The 13,682-nt window shown below is 35.3% G+C and overlaps 1 protein-coding gene across 6 annotated transcripts in view; it reads right to left on the bottom strand.

Annotated features, from left to right (window-relative positions):
• Positions 1-3,829: 3,829 nt before the first annotated feature.
• MLF1 (myeloid leukemia factor 1) overlaps positions 3,830-13,682 on the bottom strand; it is a 35,472-nt gene continuing 25,619 nt past the window's right edge. The window contains exons 3-9 of one of the 6 annotated variants that reach the window (XR_014296751.1): positions 11,259-11,336; positions 10,813-10,896; positions 9,590-9,718; positions 7,397-7,556; positions 5,674-5,812; positions 4,843-4,905; positions 4,061-4,132 (exon numbers count right to left, since the gene is read on the bottom strand). Coding sequence is in view for 5 of the 6 variants with exons in the window: in XM_082654442.1 (XP_082510568.1) it covers positions 4,027-4,132; positions 5,674-5,812; positions 7,397-7,556; positions 9,590-9,718; positions 10,813-10,896; positions 11,259-11,336 (696 nt within the window). In the remaining variant the exon portion in view is untranslated. Of the gene's footprint in view, positions 4,133-4,842; positions 4,906-5,673; positions 5,813-7,396; positions 7,557-9,589; positions 9,719-10,812; positions 10,897-11,258; positions 11,337-13,682 lie in introns of all 6 variants that reach the window. The other 5 variants (XM_082654442.1, XM_082654443.1, XM_082654444.1 and 2 more) reach the window with 5 other exon arrangements.

The following is a 13,682-nucleotide window of genomic DNA, read 5'->3' as shown; positions in this document are numbered from 1 at the left end:
TACGTCACTTGCTCATTTTCCTCCAGACACATTGGCCTCCTTGCTGATCCTCACATGACCAGAGCCTGTGCTCTCCTCTGGATACCAGCATGGCTCTTTCCCTTACCTTCTTCTCTCTGTTCAAATATCCTCTATCAGTGAGGTGTTCCCTGACCAACTCTTCTAAAACAGCAAGCTCTTCCCTATGTTCCTGCACTGCTTCATTTTCCTTCAGAGCTCTTCTTAGATACACCCAGACATTTTACATAGCTGTCTGTTGTCTGACTCTCCCAATGAGAATGTAAGTTCCACAAGGACAGTGATTTGGTTTTGTTAATTGCTGTACCCCCTGCTGTGCTAGGTGCTCAATAAATATTTGTTAAATGAATAAGATCAAATAAATGGAAATCAGAGTAAATTACAGAATACAAGGAAAGAAAAACCAGAGATTCAATGATGAATTTTGTACTTATTTTTTGTATATCATCCATGTATTAATTTTTAGTAAAGGATTTACTTTGATGAATCAATCCATTAATGTTGAATACTTTTAAGTAAACTTTTTTATTTGTAGGCTTTCAAAAATTTAGCCTTTATAAGCCTGTGTATTTGTTTAAAATATGTAAATTAAATAATAATTATGTAAATAGTAATAACATTAAGGTTTTACTTTAATTTTAAGATATAATTATGTTAAATAAAAAAGTGTATCTGGGGCTTCCCTGGTGGCGCAGTGGTTGAGAGTCCGCCTGCCGATGCAGGGGACACGGGTTCGTGCCCCGGTCCGGGAAGATCCCACATGCCGCGGAGCAGCTGGGCCCGTGAGCCATGGCCGCTGAGCCTGCGCGTCTGGAGCCTGCGCGTCTGGAGCCTGTGCTCCGTAACGGAAGAGGCCACAACAGTGAGAGGCCCGCGTACCGGAAAAAAAAAAAAAAAAGTGTATCTGTTACTTTTGAAATTACTTTTTGAAATTACCACTTTAACAAACTAAGTTTCCTGAAGTAAAAATTCATACTCATTGTCCTCTGTGTGTGTATATATATATATTCATATTTTTCTGTAATTATTATACCAAGTATATTCTTAATTATTTTTATTAATCACCACTTTTAACCAAAGTAATAAACTTGTTTTCTCCACAGAGGAAACTAGAGGACAAAAGGCCAAGAACTGTCTAGCTAAATTTTTATATGGGTATACATTATAGATTACTTCTGTTAGGTTTTAAAGTGGCAAAATACACATACATTATATCATTCAAAGCAGTTACACATTCTATTAATTCATAGTCATTTTATAACTTTGCTATAACTTTGCCAGGTATATGTTATAACTTTTATATCTTATCTTTATAAGAATAAAGATCAATTCAGTGAAGGTCCTGATTCACTGCAGTAAGGGTCTAGGTCAAACATCAGTAGAATCTCCAAATTGCCCGAGCCCGACTAGCCTAAGACCATTGCCTTAGTCCATTCAGGCAGCTATAACAAAAATACCATAGATGGGGTGACTTGTAAACAACAGAAATTTATTTCTCATAGATCTGCAAGGTGGGATCAAGATCAAGGTTCCAGGAGATTCAGTGTCTGGTGTGTCCCACAACCTGGTTCATAGGCAGCCAACTTCTCACTGTGTGGGCACAAGGCAGAAAGGGTGGAGGAGCTCTCTAGGGTCCCTTTTACAAAGGCATTAATCCCATTCATGAGGGCTCCACTCTCATAACCTAATCACCTCCCAAAGGCCCCACCTCCAAACACCATCACATTGCCACACGTAGGGCACCATCTGATACCAATGTGCTCCTGCCACTGCCCTGTAACAATAAAAGATAATGAAGTCCTAAAGATAAATAATGAAAACCTATCACTGAGACTGAAAGTTACCAGGAAAATCACTAAAGTAGCAAGGAGCCTAAGTTTTCAACTTGGACTTATTGTCAAGGCCACATTCACAAAATAGTTAATATCCTTACATTCCCCAAGGACCCAGCGTTCCAGAAAGATCAGTGGTTGTCAATAAAGAAAAAATAACATGTGAACTACAAGCTATGGCGAGCCTTCTTTTTTATACTAGTTGACTTCAGAATGAAGATAAAAATAAAATCTGAAAAAAGTTAATTTCAGCATCGTGTGAACATAAAGAATTAACACTTAGTCTCCAGATGTCACATATTTTGTAAGTGGCCCCTTAGGAAGCACTGTGGCATAGGAGGAAATATATATCTAATTCAATTTTAATTTGATTTCTACAGTAAACAAATTGAGATGAAAAAAGCATCTATGAATTCTCTGTTATATGATGCATAGAAGTTATACTGTTTTAAGTACAATTATTTATTAAAATGTGTTTTCATATTTGAATATAATGATTCAAGTTAACTTCAGTGTAATAATTTAGGCAAAAGGAGAATAATTTCAGTGTCTACCGGGATTTTGCTCTGTCTAGGGAATTTATGCAGAAGTGTTATTTCAAATGGATGCCTTATGATAACTTCCCAGTATGTAATAGTATGTTATTAGTATACTAAATTATCCATAAGAGGAAAATTTTAACATCTTTAATACTTGCTCAATTGCTTTCCATTATAAAAATGAATTGACACATATGCATCTTATTTTAGTGACTAATTAAAGGCATGAAACACTGACTAGTAAAATTAACAGGATATGATATAGAAAATTAGATGAGTATAAGCACAATCACACAATTCTACTTCCAAAATTTAAAAGGGAAGATATTAGGATTATATAGAGTGATAATCGATTCTGTTTTTCCCCCCCTTGAAACAACAAAAACTTAAAAGTTAAGATTATATATTCTCACAAACTTCATGCCTAACTTTATAAAAACAGATTAATGCTCGCATTCTAGAATGAAAAAAACCCAAGAGCTGAATTTTTAAATAGTATACTTAAAAAGGGAACAATTGAATTATTAAGTACCTTGCTCAAACACACTTCACCTGTCTAAGAAATTTTGAGACAATCAATCATTCAGGTTTGCAGAATACCAAATGCATTTTTCTAAATGTCACAAAAAGGCCGAGCAGAGTTTCTCCAAGGACACTGCAACTTTAGAATGTTAACCGTGGAGATAGATTAAGCTGTCTGTGAGAAAGGAGAACAGAAATATGCTACCTTAAGATGTTAAAGAGAAAGGTCAATATAAAGTCTGTCGAATGTTGAAAATGTAACACAGAACAAAAAAAGAATACACTGTATAAAGAAACAATAAGAAAATTCATGTATATTAACAATTTAAAATCTCTTTGAAAAGGAACTATTTGATTATTCTTTATGTTCTCTATCAAAACAATAACTAATTTTTTGTAAAAGAGTACTAGTATAGTTTTGCTTTATTTAAAAAAATTCTTGGGCTTCCCTGGTGGCACAGTGGTTGAGAGTCTGCCTGCCGATGCAGGGGACACGGGTTTGTGCCCCGGTCCAGGAAGATCCCACATGCGGCGAAGCGGCTGGGCCCGTGAGCCATGGCTGCTGAGCCTGCGCGTCCGGAGCCTGTGCTCCGCAACGGGAGAGGCCACAACAGTGAGAGGCCCGCATACAGCAAAAAAAAAAAAAAAAATTCTTTAAGCTAGCTGGCTACATAACACATTATAAAATTTGAGCTAAATAATTTTAACCTTTGTAAACATCACCCTATTATAGTGTTAGTAAAAATTGAGACTATTTTTTTTACAGTTTATTCTTTTAACTAATTTTATATGATAGAACAGCTAGCTGTACATTCAATCTTGAATGTATAGGGGAATACATAGCCAATAGGAAAATAATTGTGAAAGCAAAATCAGCATGTGTTATGTTTTAAAGAGTGTCATAGAATGTTTAACAGCTTGCACTATTGAACATTAAAGTTTTATTCCTAAAGTAGGGACAATATAAAGCTAGCACTTCCAAGAAAATTCAGAAGAAAGTTGCTAAGAACACAGTATTGATTTAATAACAAGCAATTGGTCTTAGGTGTATTACTCAGCACCATTACTTTCTCTGTTCAAACAACCAAAACTAAACAAATCAAGTGCAATGCTATTTATTTTTTGTTGATTTTCATAGGTGATCCTTTGATGTTGAGTTTATCCACATAAACATTTGATCTTCTTCCACGTTCAATGGCTGGACTTTGATGCAGTTTCTCCCTGAGAAATATACATGTGAACATTAATACCATTTTTTAAATGGTCATTAAAAAAATCAATACAAACATGATACAGACCACTGTAATTTAAGGTGAGTTTTATCTTAAAGGTTCCTTAATAGCTTTGAAAAACATATGGCATACTATTTCACTTAACATTTAAGAAAGCAACAGCTGCTTTCCTGAGATAGATTTAACTGTTTACCGTTGAACCATGCTGTCCAACATGGTAGCCACTAGCCACATCGTTTACATTTAAATTAATTAAAATAAAATAAAAATTAAAAATTCAGTTCCTCAGCTGCATTGTTTACATTTCAAGTGTGATTCAATAGCCACGTGGGGCTACTGGCTACCATATTGGACAGTACAGATGCATAACATTTTCGTCATTGCAAAAAATCATTTCAGAAAGTTCTACTGGACAGTGCTGATTTACAGAAAATGCCACTGATAGGCCATAAATTTATAGATCATCTATAAAGAGCATGCTTTTCTCTAACTGGGACCTGGATTTCATAGTCAAACTTAGCACTGTTAGGTTTTTATCAATAAGCTTTTCAAAGTGAGACAAATACTATCTAAAATTAATATGAGAGCAAGATTTCTAAAGAAAACATTGGGGCTCTAAATTCCTAAACAAGTATTTTAAAATAAAAGATGCTAGCACATGAAATTCTGCACAAGTCTTCTAATTTACTTGGTACCCACTTGTCGACCGCTGGTTCTGGGAAGGCTTCCACCTTCTGCAGCAATTCTCCACTCTCTTAGAGCCTAGAACAGATTTCTGTTTTCAGGCCTGCTGAGCCCTCTCTCTCTCGAGTCTAATTTTCAATAGGATTTAGGTAGTGTTTTCAATTGTTCCCCCAGAGTATCAAATAAAATTGTAACTCTAGGATATATAGTAAATGTGTCAAAATTTCTATAATCTCTATAAAAGTGTGGTATTAGCACGTTCATATTTCGCAGCTATTCCAAACGGTAATTCCAAAGGAGGCTAAAGTTTTTGCAAAACTCTTCCAAAATATTTGATATCTAATACAGATACTGTTACATATTATACAAGGGTCTAAAAATCTTTTTACCATTAAATGCTCAATTTTGACTTGTTAGGGAAGTTTTGTTCAGCCTTTTAGCTACAGTTCCTCTCTCCTTACCATATCCCTAAACACCAGTATCTTTACCTGGTACAAAATGTATGACTCCTACTCTATCCAGATGAAAATCTGTTTCACAAGAATAACTGCATTATAGTATATTGCTCTACCTTAGGAGGATTTTAGCCCCATTGTCTAAAGCATAATTTGCTAGTAAGGTACTAGTCATATAATCCTAAAATACTATTGGTTTTCAGATACAAATTTAAATTTGTGTTGGAATACTCAGAAATAATATAAAGTTATTACATCTTTCACAAAAGATATTATTGATACAAACAACTTGGATGTTAATCAAAACTTCCCGATAACAGAGGTAAAATTACATAACTTCTCTTCTAAATTGTCTTTAAAAAACACAGCTTAGTTTAGAAATAACTTTTACCTTCTTTTAAGTTCTCGGGATCCTGAATTCTCATGACCAATGTTTCGCATCCTAGAGTTTTCTAGATTGTGCCATTGTCCCCTTGGTTGGTACTTCAGAACCTCATTTTGCCACTCATCATCAAAAGCATGAGCATCACCTACATCCAATATCAAAATAAAGTGGTAAGTATTAAGGTATCAGCTGTCAGTAATTGCCTTGCTCCCCACACATTTCACTCTAGCCTGGTGTTTCCATCAGCCTAACCTTAAAGTAGAAGCAGGAAACTGCTTCAAATAAAAAGGTCTTGGACTCAGAGTAGTATTTCCTTTTCTCTTTGTTCCTCTCCTATTCCTGTTGATAATTTGCTTATGGATGATCTGGTTTTTCACACACCTGCCTGGATATCACATTACTTATCCAATGGACCCCATGACCCAGCGACACTAACAGGCTTTCTTCCCGGGTCATCTCATGGTGATGCTACTCTTCCTCTTACTGGGAGGACACTCCTCCTGTGCCTAGCACTTCCTGTCCTCAGTTTGGCCTCACAAGCTTCTTTTTCAATTTCCTGAGACAGGTTACTCATCTGACAGTTCATGTTGTTATGAAGTAGGTAATCTAAATTCCATAATAACAATAAGTAAATGATAATACGTGTTCTTTCAGATTGCCTTTATAATAATGTGTTACTTTACTAAAATTTTCTTCAGTATGTTCATTATTGTGAAGTACTCTGTATATATTTAAATATGGCCAAATTACGAAGGTTAAAATTAAAGAGAGGTTAAGATGTTGTGGATTCCATCTCATTGCATAAGAATAATTTTATCCAGCTCCAAGAGAATTTCTTTTTCTAAAATCATATAATTTAAACCCTTTACTATGATAAAACATTTTTATTCAAAATACTTTCTAAAAACAGGAAATGAATACAGCTTAAAAACTATAATGAAAAAAGTTAGGAAGTCTTAAATGAGTTGAAGAATGAATATAAAATCTAAGAAATGGAAAGATTTGCTTGATATATATGTGATTTACTATCTAACAACACCAGAAATTTAAATCTTATCTATACAAAAGCCTAAGTGCCCCACAATACAGAATAGTTGAAATAAATTATGGCCAATTCATGATAAAACTTTTAGGTAACCATCTAGGATGTTTCTGAAAAGTAACATCATAGGTGACTGTTCACAATTATAGTGGGGAATTAAAATAAGCACAATATAAACTATATAGGTAGTAAAATACAAATTTTGAAAAACAGTATGTGTGATTGTATGTTTATATATATCAATACATAAAACTATTAGGAAGAAATACACTAAAACGTTAATAGTAGTTATTTGGGGTTGGAGTTATGAATAATTTTAATTTCCTTTATACTTTTTTATACTTTTCGAATGTACTTCTTTGATATCAGAAATAAATAAAAACTCGATTTCCTACTGATAGTCTTACTAAAAAACAATTCAAAAGATTCCATTTTCCAAGTATAAAACAAAAAAATAAATGATACTCAACATTAACAAAAATCACTATAAAAAACAGATCTACAATGAAACACTGAAACCACAATTTTATTACTACTTTGATAACGTATTCTCTACATTTACAATTCATAAACTGTCTGAAACAACATCATATAAAATGTTTCTATAAAAAATATTCACCAAGTTCTATGGGTACAGCTGCTATTTTAACTTTGAGAGGAAGAATGCTATTTTCTCTGATAACTTACTTTCATTCATATTGATGAACTCTTGATTGACCTCTTCATCTCCAGTCTTCTTGTTCTTTGACTTTTTAATGACATGAGCTCGGTCATGGAGGTGATGACCAACAGCCATTTTTTCTAGTCCACTCTCAGAATCTCTCAGTGCTCTCCTAGTTTCCTTTACCTGTGAAAATGATGAAAATAAAAATTAGTTATTATTTAAATAAATATAGACTATAAACTCCTCAGAACCTGTTTACCTATAGAGGTAAGAATATAAATCTACTGCTCTAAAAATAATGGGTACTCAGTTCCACTACCAACTTGTAGTAAAATTATGGTAATAGTTCTCTGATATTTCCTGAACTGCTTACAATTAAAATGTCTAGGACAAACAGAACGAATATAATTATTAAAACAAAGAATAACTTAATTATATTAAACTTAGTGCCTTCAACACTGTCCTTGACAATTAATAGATGGGAGTACATACTAGCATTCCTACAAGAAAGGGCAACTAATTATTCAGCACTCGTGAAATGACTTATATATTCTATTTTCATTTAAGTCACCCATTAGACAGGCAAACCCAAATTTTCTTTACTATAAGTACTAACAAGGAAGTGGAGAAATGGGAACTCATACCAAAGTCTGTGGGAGCTAATTGTCTCAATCACTGTGTGATAATAACTTGGTGATTTCTAGGTAAGGATGAAGACACACATCTCCTCCGATCCAACAATAGCATTCCTAGCCCTTTAGCACGAGGAGACAGGTATAAAGATGAATAGGTGAAAAATTATAAACACCTAAATATCTATCAATAGAAAAATAGATTAAAAAACTGTGGTATAGGGCTTTCCTGGTGGCGCAGTGGTTGGGAGTCCGCCTGCTGATGCAGGGGAAACGGGTTCGTGCCCCGATCCGGGAGGATCCCACATGCCGCGGAGCGGCTAGGCCCGTGAGCCATGGCCGCTGAGCCTGCGCGTCCGGAGCCGGTCCGCAACAGGAGAGGCCACAACAGTGAGAGGCCCGCGTACCGCAAACAAAACAAAACAAAACAAAACAAACTGTGGTATATTCATATTTTAGACATTTATATAGAAGTTAAAATAAGAAACCAGAGCTACACATATCAACTTGAATAAATCTCAGAAGCAATTACTGAGCAAAGTCAAGCTGCAGAGGACACGTACAGTATGAAACCATTTATACAAAGTTTAGAAACCTGTAAAATAATTCACTGTATTGTATATGAAGCATACATAAGTAATAAAATTATAAAAGCATGCATGAAAATGATAAATTCCAGGTACAGGCATACCTTAGAGATACTGCGGGATCTGTTCTGGACCACCACAATGAAGGGAATATTGCAATAAAGTGAGTCACATGATTCTTTTGGTTTCTCAGTACACATAAAAGTTATGTTTACACTATACTGTAGTTATTAAGTGTGCAGTAGCATTATGTCTAAAAATGCAATGTACATACCTTAATTTAATAACACTGTATTGCTAAAAATTGCTATCATCTGACAACACAGGGTTGCCACAAACCTTTAGTTTGTTAAAAACACAATTTATCTGTGAAGTGCAATAAAGTGAAGCCCAATAAAACGAGGTATGCCTGTATAAGAAAATGGTTGTCTTTGGGGGACGGAGAAAGGGAAAAGGAGGAGGAGGGAGGAGTATATTGGAAGCTTTAACTGAATCTGTAACATCTTTGCTTAAAAAGGAAGCAAAACAAGAGACAACTTAAATAGAGAAAAGTGTTAATGATTTGACTAAACTGGGTTGAAGGAGTATGGGGTACTTATATTATATTATTCTCTATGTCCTTTCTGTATACTTGAAATATTTTATGAGTTAAAAAATTCATCTACTTCAAATAGAAACTGAAAGTAGACATTTATTTCATGAAACAAAGACTTCTTATAGTGTCTACTTACTTTGTCAACATGTAAAGCTAATAAACATCCATGGATATTAACATGAAAAAAGGCACGTGGGGCAGGGATGGAGGTAGGTGGGGGAGACAAAGAATGCCTCAAAATAAATACATAAATACAGTTAGTTTTATTGCTTTTCACACTGACCTGTGTTTTCTCCCCCCATCCCTTCCCCTGACCAGTCCCAGGTCAAATTTTAATAGTTAAAATTTGATATAGGTGATCTATGATTCCACAACTTTATAAAGTTCCAAGAAAATACTTACTCCTCCTGGAGCCCTGCGGGTTTGAGTTGAGGCCTGGAAAACCTTTGGTGGTTCATCTCCTACTTTGGAATAAGTCATAACTGAGGAAGAACTAAACGAATGTCCATTTGGATCCGTTGAAAGGTTACCCTAGAGGTACATATAAATTGTAAATCCAGTGAGTTTAGTCAAATACGAAGAAATAATGTCAGAGGATTCAAATAAAGTAACAACACTAGCTAGAAGTTCTACTAAAGATAGTATATATGATCAGTATGATGTCCAAATGGTACCCCCATGAAGGCCCTAACCTCCTTCCATTTTAGGTACCAATTCACACTCTCCTTGTAAGGAATAATAAATGACAAGTGATTCATTCAGAAATCCTCAAATCTTTGAGGTCAAAGACTTGTGGCTTAAATTTATAGATGCCGTGCCCTGAAGCATGTAATACTTTTACAGTCAGTGGTTGACTTTTGTGTGCAATTTTGCCAATGTTGAGCCAATTAGCCATATGCCAAGAAGTTTTATACCTTCTGTGGGTACCAACTGCTACATTTCTAAAATCATTAATAATGTCCTAGATTTGGACATTCTGAAATGATCCTTAGATTTCAAACTAGATGACTAAAATAATATGGGTGGTCTTCATACTGAATCAAGTTATTTTGATTAATATCATGAGTAGAAAAGTAAGAGTATTAGTACTAGTTTATAAGTGTTTGGACTGTATGAATCTAATCCAGTGCCTAAACATCATTCCTGAAATTTCTATTTTCAGAGTTATTTTTTAACACTAAAACTTAATTTCTTAGATGCTACAAATCTTTTTAAGTAGACAAGTTATACATAATAAAAAAATCTAAATTCATATAAAACATTCATTTACAATAGTGATCTTCAGCAGAATAAATGTTTTTGAAGTTGAATGTTTTTATTTTGAAAGTTTAATTAACGCTGCTTTTCAAACTTGCAGGTTCTGAGATCATTTTGGTAGGCTGTGACCAGGATTTTTAAAATATGAAGTAAAATAGAAAATATCAGCACATGCTGTAAACAGTATGATTATTTTCTCATGAAATTTTTATTTCAGGTGTAAAATATATACAGTACACAAGTACTGTCATGATGTAAGATATATTTTTCAATCACTGTGGACCATGGTTAGAAAAAGGTTGAAAGCCACTATAATATAGGATACCAATAACTGAAAATAACATTCTCATCAGTCCTTTAGTACTTACAAAGTTTCTTTGTAATTCCTGCATGCTGTTTCGCATATTTAACATCATTCGGTCCATTGCCTGAAAAGGGTTGACATCTGTACGCTATAGGATATTAGGAAGTATGTTATTAACTATAAGCACAACACAAAGGAAGCAAAATCAACATTCCCAAAACAGCTGAAATTTTATTTTTTTGATTTTTGCTGTGGGGTCTCATGCAGTGATCGACCAGGCAAAGATAATTTAAGGACTATATAATGAAAGTGATTTGTTAAAGAAGAATTTGAAGCATACACAAAATCCTAAACAGCCAACATACAAATGGTTAGGGAGTTGTAACACTATAAATACATGCATACATACATGTGTATATATCCACACATATATACATGCAAGAACATATAAATACACACACACATAAAATTCAACTTGCTCATAACATAATCTGGTTAAAATTTAAATACTGAGTGGTGTATCCTTGGCTGTGGGACAGCTCTAGCATAGACTAGTCTTCCAATTTTTCCTTCTTCCTTCTGGATATCCTACCAGGCAAATAAAACCCAAGTATAAGATGACAGTGTTCCTTCCAGCAGTCCAACATGGGTGATAGAAGCTGCCTCTGGAGTAATCAGTCCTCCTTTCCATCAGACTTGGACCCAAGTGATATAGGTTGATTCCACTAACCGTCCTTGGATTTGCTGCCCACCACTGCCAGCTCAGTAGGGCATACACTTGAAGCATGAGGTATGCTCCTTTATTTATTTAAGTAATTTATTTATTTTAATAGACCTTTATTGGAGTATAATTGTTTCACAATACTGTGTTAGTTTCTGCTGCACAACAAAGCGAATCAGCCACATGCATACATATATCCCCATACCCCTCCCTCTTGAGCTTCCCTCCCACCCTCCCTATCCCACCCCTCTAGGTCATTGCAAAGCACTGAGCTTATCTCCCTGTGCTATGCTGCTGCTTCGCACTAGCTATGTATTTTACATTTGGTAGTGTACAAATGTCGATGCTACTCTCACTTCGCTCCAGGTTCCCCCTCCCACCTCGTGCCCTCAAGTCCATTCTCTATGTCTATGTCTTTATTCCTGCCCTGCCACTAGGTTCATCAGTACTTTTTTTTTTTTTTAGATTCCATATATATGTGTTAGCATACGGTATTTGTTTTTCTCTTTCTGACTTCACTCTGTATGACAGACTCTAGGTCCATCCACCTCACTACAAGTAACTCAATTTTGTTTCTTTTTATGGCTGAGTAATATTCCATTGTATATATGTGCCACATCTTCTTTATCCATTCACCTATCGATGGACGTTTAGGTTGCTTCCATGTCCTGGCTATTGTAAATAGTACTGCAATGAACGTTGTGGTACATGTCTCTTTTTGAATTATGGTTTCCTCAGGGTATATGCCCAGTAGTGGGATTGCTGGGTCATATGAGAGTTCTATTTTTAGTTTTTTAAGGAACCTCCATACTGTTTTCCATAGTGGCTGTATCAATTTACATTCCCACCAACAGTGCAGGAGGGTTCCCTTTTCACCACACCCTTTCCAGCATTTATTGTTTCTAGATTTTTTGATAATGGCTATTCTGATCAGTGTGAGGTGATACCTCATTGCAGTTTTGATTTGCATTTCTCTAATAATTAGGTGATGTTGAGCAACTTTTCATGTGCCTCTTGGCCATCTGTATGTCTTCTTTGGTGAAATGTCTATTTAGGTCTTCTGCCCATTTTTTAATTGGATTGTTTGTTTTTTGATATGGAGTTCCATGAGCTATTTGTATATTTTGGAGATTAATCCTTTGTTGTTTCATTTGCAAATATTTTCTCCCATTCTGAGGGTTGTCTTTTGGTCTTGTTTATGGTTTCCTTTGCTGTGCAAAAGCTTTTACGTTTAATTAGGTACCATTTGTTTATTTTTGTTTTTATTTTCATTACTCTAGGAGGTGGGTCAGAAGAGACCTTGCTGTGGTTTATGTCAAACCACATATATGGTTTGTGTTTTCCTAAGTTTTCCTCTGAGAGTTTTATAGTGTTTGGTCTTACATTTAGGTCTTTAATCCATTTGAAGTTTATTTTTGTGTATGGTGTTAGGGAATGTTCTAATTTCATTCTTTTACATGTAGCTGTCCAGTTTTCCCAGCACCACTTATTGAAGAGACTGTCTTTTCTCCTTTGTATGTTCTTGCCTTCTTTGTCATAAATTAGGTGACCATATGTGCATGGGTTTACCTCTGGGCTTTCTATCCTGTACCATTGATCTATATTTCTGTTTTTGTGCCAGTACCATACTATCTTGATTATTGTAGCTTTGTAGTATAGTTTGAAGCTGGGGAGCCTGATGCCTCCAGAGGTATGCTCCTTTAGAAGAACAGTTAAGAATTCCTCCAGAACAGTAGTTTCTTAGCCAGGAGTGATTTTGATCCCAGGGGGACATTTGGCAATAATTATACTCATTTTTGTTTGTCACAGCTGGGGAGGGTATATGACTGGCATCTAGCGGTAGAGGCAAGGGATTCTGCTAAACATCCTACAAAGCATAGGACAGCTCCCCAGAACAAGAATTATCCAGCCCAACGTGAAAGTAGTGGTGTCAAGGCTGCAAAACTCTGCTCTAGAAAGATCTGCTATTGATTTTCAGTTTTATCACTGGAACAATCAGCAGGAATCAAAAAGTGAAGCACATATTCTAGTGTGTCACCCAAAGCATCATCTACTATTATAAGGAGTGTTTAGTTCAAGGAACTCCCCTGCTCAAGCAGGAGGAGTGTTTTGAATCCTGTAAGGCACTGTTATTCAATGCTGGTATTTCAGCCCTTCTGGATATTCTTTTGCTTTGTGCCAAGCTGGGACTCAGTAAAGAATCATCAAAGGCC

The sequence above is a fragment of the Grampus griseus genome (assembly GCF_964374135.1).
Source record: "Grampus griseus genome assembly, chromosome: 5".
NCBI classification, from domain to species: domain Eukaryota; kingdom Metazoa; phylum Chordata; class Mammalia; order Artiodactyla; family Delphinidae; genus Grampus; species Grampus griseus.
This window is presented reverse-complemented; position numbering and strand designations above follow the sequence as displayed.